General features: G+C 41.1%; 1 protein-coding gene across 1 annotated transcript in view; it reads left to right on the plus strand.

The window, feature by feature from the left end:
* Nucleotides 1-14662, plus strand: part of Opn5 (opsin 5) — a 50510-nt gene that overhangs the window by 21246 nt on the left and 14602 nt on the right. Inside the window, exons 5-6 of the mRNA XM_052191793.1 lie at nt 6168-6409; nt 10202-10259. Of these exons, the coding sequence (XP_052047753.1) occupies nt 6168-6409; nt 10202-10259 (300 nt within the window). The remainder of the gene's footprint in view (nt 1-6167; nt 6410-10201; nt 10260-14662) is intronic.

Below are 14662 nucleotides of genomic sequence, written 5' to 3' on the forward strand. Positions count from 1 at the left end.
ATTCAAGGATATTAATCATAACTCTGACTCCAGACTCAGTCTCCTTGGGCAAAGCCAGTCAGGGCTCAAGGCCTTCTGGTTTTCTTATCCGTGGACGGATGTGAGGTAGAGAGTGGGGGAGGGGGGCAGTTAAAATCAAATGACATCATCATGACATTGACTTGAAAACTCCCAAGATTCTGCCAACATTGTTTTACGTGTTGGGTCATTTAAAGGCCTGTTGTGGTAGTTTGACAAAAGTAGTTTTAGTTGGGTCCAGGCACTCTTTGTTCTACTCTAAGCAAGATTGTCCCACCCAAGGACTTTCACTCTCCTGTAATGAACACCTCTCCCTCAGCTCCCTTATTTTGTTGAACAGGCACTTAGAAATTACCCCCATTCATTAGGTCAAGCCATTGCTTAGTCTGGGGATATCACGTTCAGTTTTAGACTTAAACTCCCGAACACAGATGGGCAAGCTGACACGACCCAATTTGTCTCCTCTCTTTTCAATCACAGCTTTTGCTTGTTTTTAGAGTAGTGGTATTTTAAGGTTTGAGAAAATTGCAACTGGAAAGTGTGGAATTTTTTTTTTTTAAGCGTGAGCTCATAGTCTCTGCTTGGATCTTAGCCAGGGCTGACAGATGGCAGGCACCCCAAAGGCTCCAGAAAAGTTTCTTTACAAGTTTGTGGAAGAGGGTGTGAGACGGATGACCTCACTTGTCGTTCTGTGGGTAACTCAGAAGAACTCAAAGTGGCCATGCCTAGGCTGCTGGATGAATTGAGCTCTTAGAAGGTAGGTGGAGAGCCCAGGCATTATTACTTGTGCATTTGTATGTGTGTGAGGGAACTGAGGGACAGAGACGCTACAGCAACAGTTCTATTCCCCATATTCCTACTTATTTTCTCCTCCTCCCTTCTCTCTCCTTCTCCTCTTCTTTTTGCTTTTCTTTTTATCAAGACTATGCTCTGTAGTAGGAGCTTGCCTGGCACTCACTCTGAAACCAATATTGGTCTTGGACTCATGGCCATTCCTTGCTGCCTCTGGCCCCCTGCCACCCTCCCCAGTGCTAGAATTACATGAGTGCATCCATGCTGGCTTCTGTGTTGTAATACTATCACTCAGAGACAGGCATACTCACACCTGGAAGGCAGCTGCCCCAGAAATGAAATTACCATCTTTTAATCCAATTTTCACTGTTTGTGGGCAAATCTATGTGGGTTTATTATAATATATCTCAAGTCTTTTTATCCCCTGCTTGGACCAATCACACCCTCTCCTGCAGTGGGCAGGACTCTCTACCACCCCCTTCTCTCTGTGCACTGATCTCACCCCAGGCACTGAATTAGGATGGCTACTCCTTGTTTGCTGATGTAGTTCAAACTTGCTTTTGATGGAGAGTTCATTTCATCTCCTTGGCCCCTCTTCTGGGCTTTACCTTTCAATTCTATGGCTTCCTCCCATGTACTTCATTATTCAGTGTAGTGGATGCCTGACTCAAATCCGGGCCAAGGAGCTTGGAGGGAGGAACTGGACTCCTCTTCTGAAATGCCTATGAATACAGCAGCAGAGTATTTTGTTCTCTAAACTAAGATTGAGACCATGGAGAGAGAGGCACAGTACCTCATAGCCAAAGACTCCTGTATCGCCCTTCCATCTTGTCCCTCACTCTGAGAGGATGGGACCTTTCTCTTTAGAACCCTTACTTGCTCTGATGAGTGAGGATCATGTATAACTTCAAATATTTAAGCTCCGCCCCATTATCTTAGGACCCTGCTGACAAGTTAGTTCACTGGAATTGAGTACATCTGGGTGACATTACTTTGTATTACTTACTGCCATCTTGAACTACTGCTAGGGAATTACTGACATTCTTGGGTCTTCTGCGGCAACTTATTTCAAGCAATCCAAGTTGCAGATGTGTGATTCTTTTGTACAAGCTAAACACGAATTCTGTGAGAATTTCCTCCCACAAAACTGTCTAATTTGGGAACTGGGGGTTTTAGTGCTTTGTCAGTGAACCAAGAAAGGGTGATGGGAGCAAAGTCATTAAAAAAATAAACAACCTGCAAAGGATGGTGGGTTGTGGGACCTCTGGTACCACTGGCTCAAAGATGGCTGGGAGTTAAATGTTGGAAAATTGGAATGAGATTAAAGTGGGAAAATCGAGAAATGAATTGATGAAAACTTTAAGCCCCAGTCCAAGCTCTAGAAAAATGTCACAAAGGTTTTAGAAAGTGTGTGGCAAATATAGTAGAATAGCATAAAAATTAATGAGTAATCTAGTTAACTAATTAATTTAGGCATGTGTGTGTGTGTGTCTGTGTGTGTATGTGTGTGTGTGTGTGTCTGTGCGCGTGAGCATGCTTGTGCGTGCCCATGACTGTCTCATTGCATGCATGGATGTCAAAAGCCAGCTTGCAGGAATTGGTGAGTCCCTGGGATCAAACTCAAGTTGTCAGGTTTAGTGACAAGCACCTTTGCTCTGTGAGTTATCTCACACTGCCAGACTTAGTATTTAAACAACTGATATTGCAGTATAATTGAAACAAATGATGTGCAATGTAATTCAAATTGAGGTCAAAGGGAACAGACATGCCTTGCTTCGATGTTGTGTCCACACATGAGCACCATCATCTTGCACATTTCACAACACATCCCATCTGTATTCCTTCTGCGTAAGATTTGATTTCTACTTACTATGATTCATTCGCTAGCCAGAAGCTCCACCCACGGTATACTTGATTTGTTGTTTTGAAATCTACAGTACATCCAGTTCTCTATCTTATAAGAAAGGGTAAAGCATGCATGTTATAAACCTTTCTTGTTCCTATGCACATTCCCATAGAAGGAGAAAATATTATGGGCTTTTTGCTAATCTATTTTCTGTCAATGGCTTTGGTGGCAGCACAGAAAATGGATTTTGAGATGGCATAAAACCATCCTATGACTCACCCTAGAATCAAAGTTTGGGGCTATGTTAAGTTGCTATGTAGCTGCTGACACAAGCTTTATTTATGTAGCTAATATTTATTTGGGAATTTAAGAAAAAGGGGTCTCACTGTGCACTTAGAGTATCTACTCTTTACAGAAAGGACCCCTGGCTATGCTTCTGTAGGATGACAGAAGAGCAGGTTCAGAGGGAGAAAGTGGCCAATGTTTAGTTGCAATGGATTAGAAGTGTTGACTACAGAAGAGAAATTTTAGTTTAAGATGTAGAAGTACTGTTGCCGGACCCTAGAGCAGGAGTCCTGGGCTCATTTGATTCATCTCTTGGGGGATCCACGTTCTCTGAAAAGTGGAACAAACTGCTCATTACTGAGGTTTTACTTGCCTACCATTAGTTTTGAAGATGAGCTTTGAAGCTTTCTTTCTTTCTTTCTTTCTTTCTTTCTTTCTTTCTTTCTTTCTTTCTTTCTTTCTTTCTTTCTTTCTTTTAAAAAGATTTATTAATTTCTAGTTTGTGTGTGTGTGTGTGTGTGTATCCATCTGAGTATGGAAATGTGCAAGTGAGTACAGGAACCCACAGTGGCCAGAAAAGGTATTGGATTTTCTGGAGCCGGAGTGGTAAGTGGTTGTGAATGCTGGGCACTGAATGTGGGTCCTCTGAAAGGACAGGCTACTCTCTACAGCCTCTGGAGCCTTAAAATTCTTGAGTGAATGTTCACAACCCCAGACATTACAGCATATTCTCCAAGCTGTGTGTATGTGTGTCTCTGGGGATAGAGCACATGCTAAGCAAGCATTCTATCACTAAATTCAGCCTTTTACTTCATTCTTACATATCCCACAAAGGTAGGTTTCCATGGCAACACATCCCACATCCATGCTGCTCTTTAGGTCATAGACAAGCTTTGGATCATTCCCTGGCTATAATAATTATGCTTCTGCTTACTCATATGGAAATGCACACACATATGTATGCACTCATACGCACACACACACACACACACACACACACACTCACACACACACAGGCTTTATTGTCAGAAAACTAAAGAGCAAAGGAGCTTCTACAGATCTTTTACCATGCTTATACAGCAGGTTGGGTCTCACTTCTTGTCATCAATCCTCTTCATAGCTCATCAGGACCAGGATATCAAGGATGGTTGCTGTCTTTTTAAGTTAGGTGATGGAAAGATGAATTGAGAAGTTCTTTGTTAGCATTCTTACATCATCCTAAGACTTGAGGGGACTCAGAAATAAAAGTGAGCTTCACTAAATCTCAAAGATGAATTTGACCAAGTCCTCATCCCTGTTCCTATAATCAAGGGAGTCTAGCCCTCTGATTGGTCAGATCTGAGTCACGTGCTGCCTGTTATCTTAACTTCAAAAAACTAGGAGGGTGAGGGAGATGCTGGGAATTCTTAAGTTGAAGATACACAAAGAAGATTAAAATAAGTGCAAGCAAACAAAAGGGGAAACATGCTCAGCTTAAATATATTTTCATTATTTATGTCACTGGAAGAACATCAATGTAAGGACACGTAGAACTTAGTAATGAGTGCTTTCAAGTCGGGCCTGAAATAGCTCACTTAAAATAAAAACCACAGTCTGGACTTAATTTTCTAGCCATTAGTACTCTCATTGAAACGCTCTTATTTCTTGTTTAGACATTTGTGCTCAGAGTGGAAATTCTAAGTGGGTAGGGATGTCTCTGCTTTTCCTTTCTGTGTCTTCCACCCAAACCACAGATTCTCAATATGGCTTGTTGGCTGAACGAATAAGGAGTGGTCAGTCCCTCCTAGCTGCTGTTTCCTCTCAGCAGTTTCTTCTTTTGGGTTCACCTTCCATGGTTCTGCTCATGAACCTGCGTGAGTTGCAGAGCACATGGAGCAGGAGGAAAGCACAGTAATATGTTTCACAAGACGCTGAACACATGAGGATTATCTCTCTTCCAGGCCTCACCACCCCGTGCCGCTTTCCCACGTCGCGATGACCCCCCTCACTTGCTTCTGTACAAACTCACTCATGCGTGGGATACTTTCCCAGAGGCTCTCTCACTACTCCTCCTTCAACTTGCTCAAGTGCAGGGTCTATGCAATATTCACCACAGAGCTCTTACTCCTTCCAATAAGAAACAAATGTCCTCTTCTGAGCCGACACCCAAACCATATTCAGTTGTGATCTGCTGTTTGTGCTCCTGAAGGAGACAGCTCAGGAACAGGGCCATGCTGGGATGTCCCACAGTGCCCAGCTTAGTGTCTTAATGCCCAAAAGCATCTGCTAAAACTGTTTGTTAACCTGAACTGAGATAATTTGTCGAGAGATAAGCAGCTATTGGGCAGTAGTTAGGGTCAACACCATTAAAGGGACTGGGGTTGGGATGGTGACAACCTGTGAGGGTATTTTAAATTGTATTGCCAATCAGTCTGTGTTCTGGCAATTAAAAGGTTAATTTTGTGAGAGAAAAACCACTTTCCCTATGGCTTTATTTATTTATTTATTTATTTATTTATTATTTGATATATTTTTATTTACATTTCAAATGATTTCCCCTTTTCTGGCTCCCCACTCCCTGAAAGTCCCATAAGCCCTCTTCCCTCCCCTTACTCCCCCCCATCCACCCCTTCCCACTTCCTTGTTCTGGTATGCAACTCTTTTTTTCTTTATATTTGGGAAATTTCTATAATGTGAACCTCAAACTTGTGAAAAACTTGAGTCAGAAGAAATAGCATTTCATAGAAATCTTTGAAGAACGTGCACGTTAGAATTTCAAACCAGGGCAACACTTCTCAGTTCCCTGAGGCAAAAGATTTCATCAAGATGAACTTATTTTCTGTCAGGTCTTTAAGTGCTTGTCGGTTGACAAGAACTCTGGCAACCTCAAGAGAACGAGCATCCTTTTATTATGATCTCTTGCCCCAAATGTAGGCAAAATCTGACAGCTGTTCTAGGGTTATAGTCTGAATTTTTGGGCACATTAAAATTCTAAAGTGGATAATGGATAGGCCATGTAAAAGGGATAAAAGATTGTGCAAGGTTCTCAGAAGTTCATGGTAAGTAATTCTTTTTATTTATTTTATTTTTACTAGATATATTCTTTATTTATATTTCAAATGATTTCTTATGGTCAAAAAGGCACGATTTCAGAGAGAAGGACGTGTTCCTTCTTCACACCTGTAACTTACTCTGGATTGCTTGTGAATTCTCTTGATCCTGCTGTCTGTTCCTTTCCCTGTGCCAGGTGGCGATGCTGATTTGTGCTGGTTTCCTGATTGCCTGGATTCCGTATGCGGTAGTCTCCGTGTGGTCAGCTTTTGGAAGGCCAGACTCCATTCCCATACAGCTCTCCGTGGTGCCCACGCTCCTTGCAAAATCAGCAGCGGTGTACAATCCGATCATCTACCAGGTCATTGATTACAGATTTGCCTGTTGCCAGGCTGGTGGTTTGAGAGCAACGAAGAAGAAGTCTTTGAAAGACTTTAGGTAAAAGAAATTAATAATGTTTTCCTTGTCTTAAAATGCCATGGTGATTTAGGAAGCCACTTTGTTTGGAACTAAGGTCCTAAGGAGGGTTAGGAGGTTTTAGTTTTATGTTCATAAAAATACCAGAAGCCAAGTTATCAGATCTGTATGGGTTGGATGATGGCCAGATATTGAGAACAGGCATTCTGTTTTTGATCCCAGAGCAACCAGGATGCCATGCTGGGCATATTCGCTGGTTGTGGACTTCTTTTTGGGGTATTAAATCCATATCAGTCCCAGAGTGCTGTTCTGTGTGACATTGACTCAACAATAAATTCTTGTGAAGAAATTATTTGCCACTGTTGTTTGGGCCGTCAGAATTCTTGGCTAAAAATAAAAATCCAAGGACTTAAGCAGAAGTGAGAGTGAAGGGCAATGAAGCCATTTCTTTCTCTTTATCACCTCTGTCTGGTTCTTTTAGATATATTTTGAGAGATAGAAGCTGTTTTTTCCCTGTGTTAGATGAAGAAACAGGTTCACGTTAAGGTTGAGACTGGGGAAGCTGCCCATATTTATATAGCCCAAAGGCAGTAGGGTAGGAATTGTCACTTAAATACTAGCTTTCCAAAAAGTCTATACTGTTTTGGATGCACAGTGTACAAGAGTTTGAGACTCCAGAACTATTTTTCTTAAAGGTTCCCCATTCAGAGTGAGGACAGAGCTGGGCTGGTAGTGGTAGGGAGATCTTCTGTGTCTGTGGGTTGCCCATCTTTGGGTGAAACATGAAAAAATGCATCTCGAGTCATTGTCTTGGCTACAGAGGTAGAGGTTTCAGGGTCTCTGGTCCTCTTATTATTACTTGATGACACAGTATTATCCAACACTTCTTTTCTTTAATAAGGGGTATTAGAGAAAGATCAGGAAGACATGGAAATTTGTCTCTCACACTGACCAAGTAATAGCTCTCTTGAACTTTGATTTTATTGCCCTATGAATATATGATCAAATAAAAAAATCATAAAAGTTTATAAATGAATAGCAATATTGTCATTGTTACTGTGACAGAGGGACAAGATCTCCAACTTGAGATGGAAGATTGTGTTTACGACAGCAGTTTCCAATAGTCTGACTTTTGAGAAGCACATTAATTGCTTAGAGTCTAAGGGTAGGATGAGCTGAAATAACTGAACGAAAGGATGTGTGCGGAGGCCTATGTGACCAGTGTGGATGGGCGGCCTTTCACCCTGTTAATAGTTCATGTCTTCTCTTTGGAAATGAATAGTTAAATCTAAATGCAAGCCTGTTGTCTCTTTAGGAAGTAATAAAGCTTGGTCCTTATTAGTTGTTGATTGGTGTGTGTGTGTGTGTGTGTGTGTGTGTGTGTGTATGAATGCAGGTAGGGTGGAGAAGAGAGAGAATCATTTTCATAGAGAATTTTGGGAAGAAGTAGCAGGACACGTCTTTATTTAAAAATGAGAACATGATGGCTTAGAAGCACATTTCACCTAGCTCAGAATTTTGCAACAGACTAGCTCTGTGATTTGCACGTTTATTCACAAGTGTGAACAGCACATAAATATTTAACATTCGGCAAGGGAAAGAGGGACAGAAAGTGACTTCCGGCCACAAAGCTTTAGGAAACTCAGTCAAGCAAAAGACAGCTCAGTTTGCTTGTCCTTATTAAACATTTATGTGAAATACAGTGACTGTTTTTCTGAATAGAACCAAGGTTGGTTCATTCCCCCAGAGTTTCTGCTTCCTCTCGGGAAGCTGGTGTCAGGGCTGAGGTAGTGAGGAGACTTTGGATTCTACAGGTTGAAGTGTCTTCCGGAATGCCAGTTTGAAGAGGTGCTGAGCTTGAAAGGATAGAAAATAATACAGCCTAACTCTAATGACCCCAAGAAGTCAGAAGTTTAAAATGCTATCTCGCTTTGTTAGAAACTCGGTAAAAGGTCACATTCCAGAGCCCGCCCTTTGTTTAGACCTAGCAGAAAGGCCTTGAATACTGGAAATGGGCTAAGCTTATCTTGCTTCTGGAAATTGCTTACGCCATTTTCCCTATGCAGGAGTTCATGCAGCTATAGACATTCAAGAAAATAGGAAACTAATTGGTCCACTGAGCGCAGGCTCCGATAATTTAAACTGATTGGCCTAAAAAACTATGGAGTGGTACAAATCAATTGGCTCGCATTTCGTGGGCTCTCCATGCTAAAAAATGGTTGGTTTGTGATTCACGGGCTTTGTCGTAAACTTATAAAAGCTGTCGCAATTCAGCACTCGTGGTCCTCAGTCCTCTACCCCTGCATGGTGTACGGCTGTGGAACCCAGAATTCTGGAATAAAGAAATCCTCATGCTATTGCATCGAGACCGTTTCTCTCAAGTGATTTGGGTGTCGGCTTCCGAGGTGTGGGGTGCTGGGGCACCCTCAGTTTTTGGGGTCTTACAATCTGTAGGCCTTAAAAGAGTCTGTTTCAGAGTAGAGTAGATAGGTGGAAGGTGGCTATCAGAGCTTATCTTAGAAATAAGGAGAATAAAAAGAACTCTTGTCTATCTTTGTTATTCTTAAGAGGCTAAGTGCTCTTAGGGGGACAAGAAGAGAGATGAAGCCAGTTCAGTGCAAGCCACTGGCCTGAAATGTGGTTAACTGATGATCTCCTTGCTCCTTCTGTTTCTGAGATCTGAAACAGATTTGCTTTGATGAAGAAAACCATTGATTTGAAATATAAAAGCTACCGGGTCAAGTGTGAGATTGTGAAAATAAATTTCGAGTTAATTTGAACGGTCCTAGCAAAGTAAAACCAAACCTTCCCTTTCCACAGCCAACTCCCTGAAGTTTTGGCTGAAGGTAACGAGCCAGTCAACAAACAAAAAAGACCCCCAAATTCTTAATGTAGAGAAGACTCCTGTTTGCAATGACACAGCACTCTTCACTTGGGTATCTAGATGTAGTCTCTTGTGGCTGTGTAGTCAAGTTATCTCAGGAACTCTGAAAACCCCACCAGTAGAGAGACTAGCTTTTTATTGGTCCATGCTGAACCGACGTTTCAGCCTGTTGACCGACTCTCTCTCCCAGGTGATTCTCATCACAGGCATGTTTGAAAGGTGGTGAAGAAGAGGCCAAGAAGGGAGTACTGGCAACAGAGGGCAGAGTTATAGTTCTTTGCTCAGCTTCCATGAAGACCTATGAGGTCATCTCTGGCTTCTGACAGGAGACGTAGACTTCAGATGCTTGCATAGAAAACAATATCCAAAGACCAGTGGGCAGTGCTGTATAGAATGGAGCCTTTCAGATTTCTAATGCTTTAGATGGTTGAGGCCCAAGGGAAACCACGCTCTAAATTCTGGGATGCCTGCTAACTATTAAGTCTCCCTGACTGCACGCTGCATTTCCAGATGAACGAGTACAATAAATTACAGCTTTTACATCACAGGGAATGGGCTGCAAAGTGGAGGCCTGAATGTGGAAATCTTTGCCCAAGAGATTTTTTTTCATTTCAAATATTCTAAATTATTAGTTTTCTTCTCTTTTAAGCTGAACTCTTAAGCTGATGGTCTTTTTCCCCCAACAAATTTTTTATACTACCTTATATGAAATATAAATATACTACGTTATATGAAATAGTTATTTTTAAAATTTTATGCATGTATACAATACATCTAGGTCACATCTGCACTCTGCTCCCCTAGGCTCCTCCGAATAAGTGGTAATCATAGTTAAGGTGACATGATAACATATGCATGTGCACATACGCACATGTACATGTAGCTGTGTCTGTCTATATGCATTTTCACGTCTCTCTTTTTATTTCCAGGCTGCACACTGTAACCGCAGTCAGGAAGTCTTCTGCTGTGCTGGAGATCCATCAAGAGGTATGAAGATGGACACAGCATCACTCACGGACACACTTATTCACACGCTTGCCTCTCCACTCTTCCTAACATTCAATCGTGGCCTCACTCTTGCCTTTATATTATATTTTTATATTTTGTATATTTCCCCTCTTTTCCCAAAGCCAGGGTTTGTTGGGAAATTGCAAATGGAAACTAGGCTGGGACTTTCAGAGTATTAGGAAGGACATCTTTGATATCCTCTTTTCCTTATGATAAACCTATCCTTAAACCAAACAGGATTTTCCTGAGATATTAAGAAAAATGTTTACAAGTTTTATAGGTATTATTTTTACTTATACCATCTTCTTTATTGACACATTGACATCATCATCATCATCATCACCATCATCTTCCTCTTCCTCCTCCTCCTCCTCCTTCTTCTTCTCTTTTTAGTGTGGAGTCAGTGATGCAGCATCTGGGATTTACTTAGATTGGGGTTTGCTGATCACTGGGAGAGTGTAGAGCCATAGTTATTTGGTAGGACTAGGTTCTCAGGGCTCTTCTCTTCTATGGTGGTTGAGTGTTAAGTTCTATGCTAGTAGAGATGGGAAGGAGTCCTCAGTGGAAGTCAGCTTTGTCTGAAACCCTTAAATGGTTTTCTTGTGTTTCTGAATTTGAATAAACAATGATTCCCATTGATGGCAATTTTATTCACTTGGGTTTTCATTAGGTTCTGGCTCCTTGTATGTAATGGATTGGATAGGGCATTTCCAGTCACCGTTATAGGCATTTTCAGTCACTGTTACCTAAGGAAGGAATTAAGTGGAAATACTCTTTGTAAGTGCTGTTTCTTTTCTTTGCTTGTTCTTTGTGACCTTAGTTCTTCTTGTTATTGGTCATTTTATTTCAACAAGTACATCTTGAAGCCTGAGGTTAAAGAGATACAAGTGTGAATGGGAAGAAAGAATTTCAAGGACAGGTTTGTGTCCTGTAAAAGTTAAGGAGAAGAATAAGGCATGCAGACATGAAGTCTAGATAAGCATTTGTTTCGCCAATGTCCCTTTGGCTTTTCTCTCCTTGCATGAGGAACAGGCCCAAGAAGGTATCCTCCCTGCTTCTGCACCCTGCATCCCTCTGAGTCTACCATGAACATGGCTTTGCTCAGCAACTTGTTTATAGTCTTCTGAGAACAGCTAGCAAGAAGAGGCAGAAATGAGTGGCCTCTCCACTGTACTGGCGATCTATTTACTCCTTGCATTTGAAGGTTTATAAAGAATCAGCCAGTTCCTCAAGGCTCCTCCCATTGTGTATGACACCTTCAGTTTCCCTGGGCTTTTTTCCCTTGAGGGTTGCCATAGGGATGAAGAAGGAGTTCATGTATGCTGTTGGCTTGAGGTAATTGTTAGGTAGATGTGATAAAACAAGCTGGGTCTTGGAGTTACTAAGTTAGGATTGAGAAAGGACATAATTGTCATGAGAAAGGAGAGGCAAGCTACTTAGGGACAGCTGTGAAATTATAGAAATGTGGGAGGAACCTGGATGTGGGGGGGGGGGGAACACAGGTTTAGAGTACAGACTTACACTGCCTGGGTTTGCAACCCTAATTCAGTACCTCTGGCAGGCTTGCAAAAATGGAAGAGGAAACAATGCCATCAAAAGGTAGTTTGAGGTGTAGTGATTAAGAAAGCACCATTCAGTACCCTGCCTGTCAGAGAAGATGCGTTACCAACATGTTAACTATTGCTGTTATGATTAAAGTAGGTGTGATGCTTAGCAGAAAAGTGGGCAGCAGTTGTTCTGCATAAACTGATCAGGAAGTTATGGTGTGTAATTTCTAGAACTGCTAACAACTAGTCTGGTGGCCTGGTGGAAGGTGGATTACTTGGTTAGGAGGGAGGGTCATGGTTGTGCACTCTCACACTTATTGGGCTTTGTAAAGAAATTATAACTTATGAGGCTTTGGATGAAGGATTGAGCGTGGCCATGGAAATGAAAAGAGCTTTAAAATGTCTTAAAAAATATGAGCCCTTGGCAATTGATTGCACTGTTATAGAAGAATTAAGAAGGGCTTTGGGAAATCTGCTTGGGATGTAGTGTGGATAGATAGAGAAAAAGAACTGATTTCAAAAGGCCAGAAAGGATTAAGGCACAGGAGGCATCTTGAGGAGATGATCTTAGAGGAGTGTGAAAGGGAAGATAGGAGAGACGGCAGTGTGATCTAGCACGGGAAGTTAACATGACCTCTGCAGGAGCCCCTAAACGTAGAATGTACACTCTCATTTATTAACTGAATTGTGGACTGAAGCATGCATGGAGAAGGATTAACATAGTAAGGAGGGAAAATAGAGTTTAAATATTAGGAGCTTTGTTTGTGGGGGGAGATCTTGGCATTGGTTTTCCCGACCAACTTGAAAACACATGATTTAAATCTTCTGGGCTCAGCTTCCATAATTTTTTGTGATACCCTTAGAGCTAGAAGGATCTAGAATTATCATAATAAGTATTGATGGAGGAAAGAGAGTCGATCTTTGGGGTAGAATGCAATAAGAAACAGGAGTTATTGAGGTTCGGCTCCATATGCTCAGACTCTTGGTGACATCTCCCCTGAGCTGGTCTTGCTTGCCCCAGAGCATCCACTGATTTAGGGAAACAAATGGTGCCTTATCAAACACTTGTCCTGTTGTCAATCCCAGCTGCTTTTTGTGCTGGTAGTGTGCATGGCTGTGTGTTCATACCATCTGGCTCAGTGCTTGACACTTGAAGGATACTTGGAAGGTAAATGGCTAGAATCAAGTGGGTAGCTGTCAGGTTTTGGGAGAGACCAGGAAAAAAAGGGGTAGACATTTAAATAGAAAATGTAAGATCCTAGAAAATCGATTATAATATTATAACATAATGATATTATATAATAGTTATAATTTCATCATTCACATGCAATTTATTAAGAGTCAAAGATTAAACTTACTGATAACCAAATACTTGATCTCATTTAATTTTTCCTTGAAAAAACATGCTCTTGCCTTTTCTCATCTGTCGTGACTTGAACCAGACTCTGAAGAACTAGTTCCATCAAGTCAGGGTGAATGAGCAAAGACAGAGCTGAGGAGCATGGCAGAGGAAACATGTCACAGGTACTGATAACTAGGGTCTGTGAGGGCTAGAGATTGCCAGCTCTAGGTGATAGGACCTATAGCAGGAAAAGCTAGTGAGGAACTGTTCATCAGCTTTTGATTCATAATTCGCTGTGGTGTGATGGAGCCAGGCTTCATTGTCCAGGGGAGAAAAGTGATGGCCCTTATTCATGTGCCCTTACTTTTGTTAGTGTTATTTGTTGTGCATATTAATGGAGCTCAATATTACCTCTCTTTAGCCATTCCCTCTCCTTGCCCAATTGCTGGTTATCACTGGTTTACATTCAGGTTTCCTTTGATTTTTAACTTTCACACATGAGAGATTATTTAACTTATTTAACTCATTGTCATGTACTCCATGTACAGCTAGTTTGTTGCATGCGACAGAATATTAATTTTCTTTATGGCTCAATAATATTCCATGTGCACAACAGGCCCCTTTCAGTACACTGGCTTTATCCATTTACCTGTCTACACATGCCTACCTTGCTTCTGTATTAGGCAATTATAAACAGTTTACATGTATCTTGTGAAAAAGGTAGCAAAAGGTAAGAACTTCAAAAGTCATAAGGAATTCAATAAGGAAAACTATGGTTTCCATTAGCACAAATAGCCTAAAACCCCAATCTGTTAGTGTATTCTCCTGAGAAAACCCTAGATCACCACTGAGGTTATTGTGCACTTGAACATTTTATCTTTTAAAGATTGTATAACTTTCAACATGTATATTCCCATAAATTTTGGAATACATTCTGAAAATCATTCTATTGCACAGATTGGAATTAAAACAATACATACGTGTATCTAAATTACCTTTCCCAGTTACTTTAAATATCTGTTCCTTTTCTCCAATTTTCACTCATTATATCTCAAGTGCACTATGAGATTTGGAGTAGACAGATGTGTATATTACATAAAATATAACTGAGAGAAAAATCACTCCATATTGTACAAGGACTTCATTGATTCTATTTGATTTTGGTTGGAGAACTCTACTTAGATAAATACCACTTGGACTCATTCACCCCAGCTAGGGGGTGTTTATAATATATAGTGACCTGAAAATATAAAAGAAGGGGGCTGTGTGTTTTCAGTCTTTTAGGAATTGAATTTGAGCATCAGAAAATACTTCCAACTTTCTGTACATCTATATATCTGTGGCTGTATTATCTGCATCTATGTCATGTAACAGATGGTTATAACTACAGGAGTTTTTTAAATGGGCCCTCTGGGTTCCCTTAGAGTTTACTTGAGAAAGTGCAAGATCCTGGGGCAGGTTCAGAATCATTTTGGGTCCATGCTTTGCTCAAT

This window comes from Apodemus sylvaticus, chromosome 9 (assembly GCF_947179515.1).
Source record: "Apodemus sylvaticus chromosome 9, mApoSyl1.1, whole genome shotgun sequence".
In the NCBI taxonomy this organism is placed as follows: Eukaryota; Metazoa; Chordata; class Mammalia; order Rodentia; family Muridae; genus Apodemus; species Apodemus sylvaticus.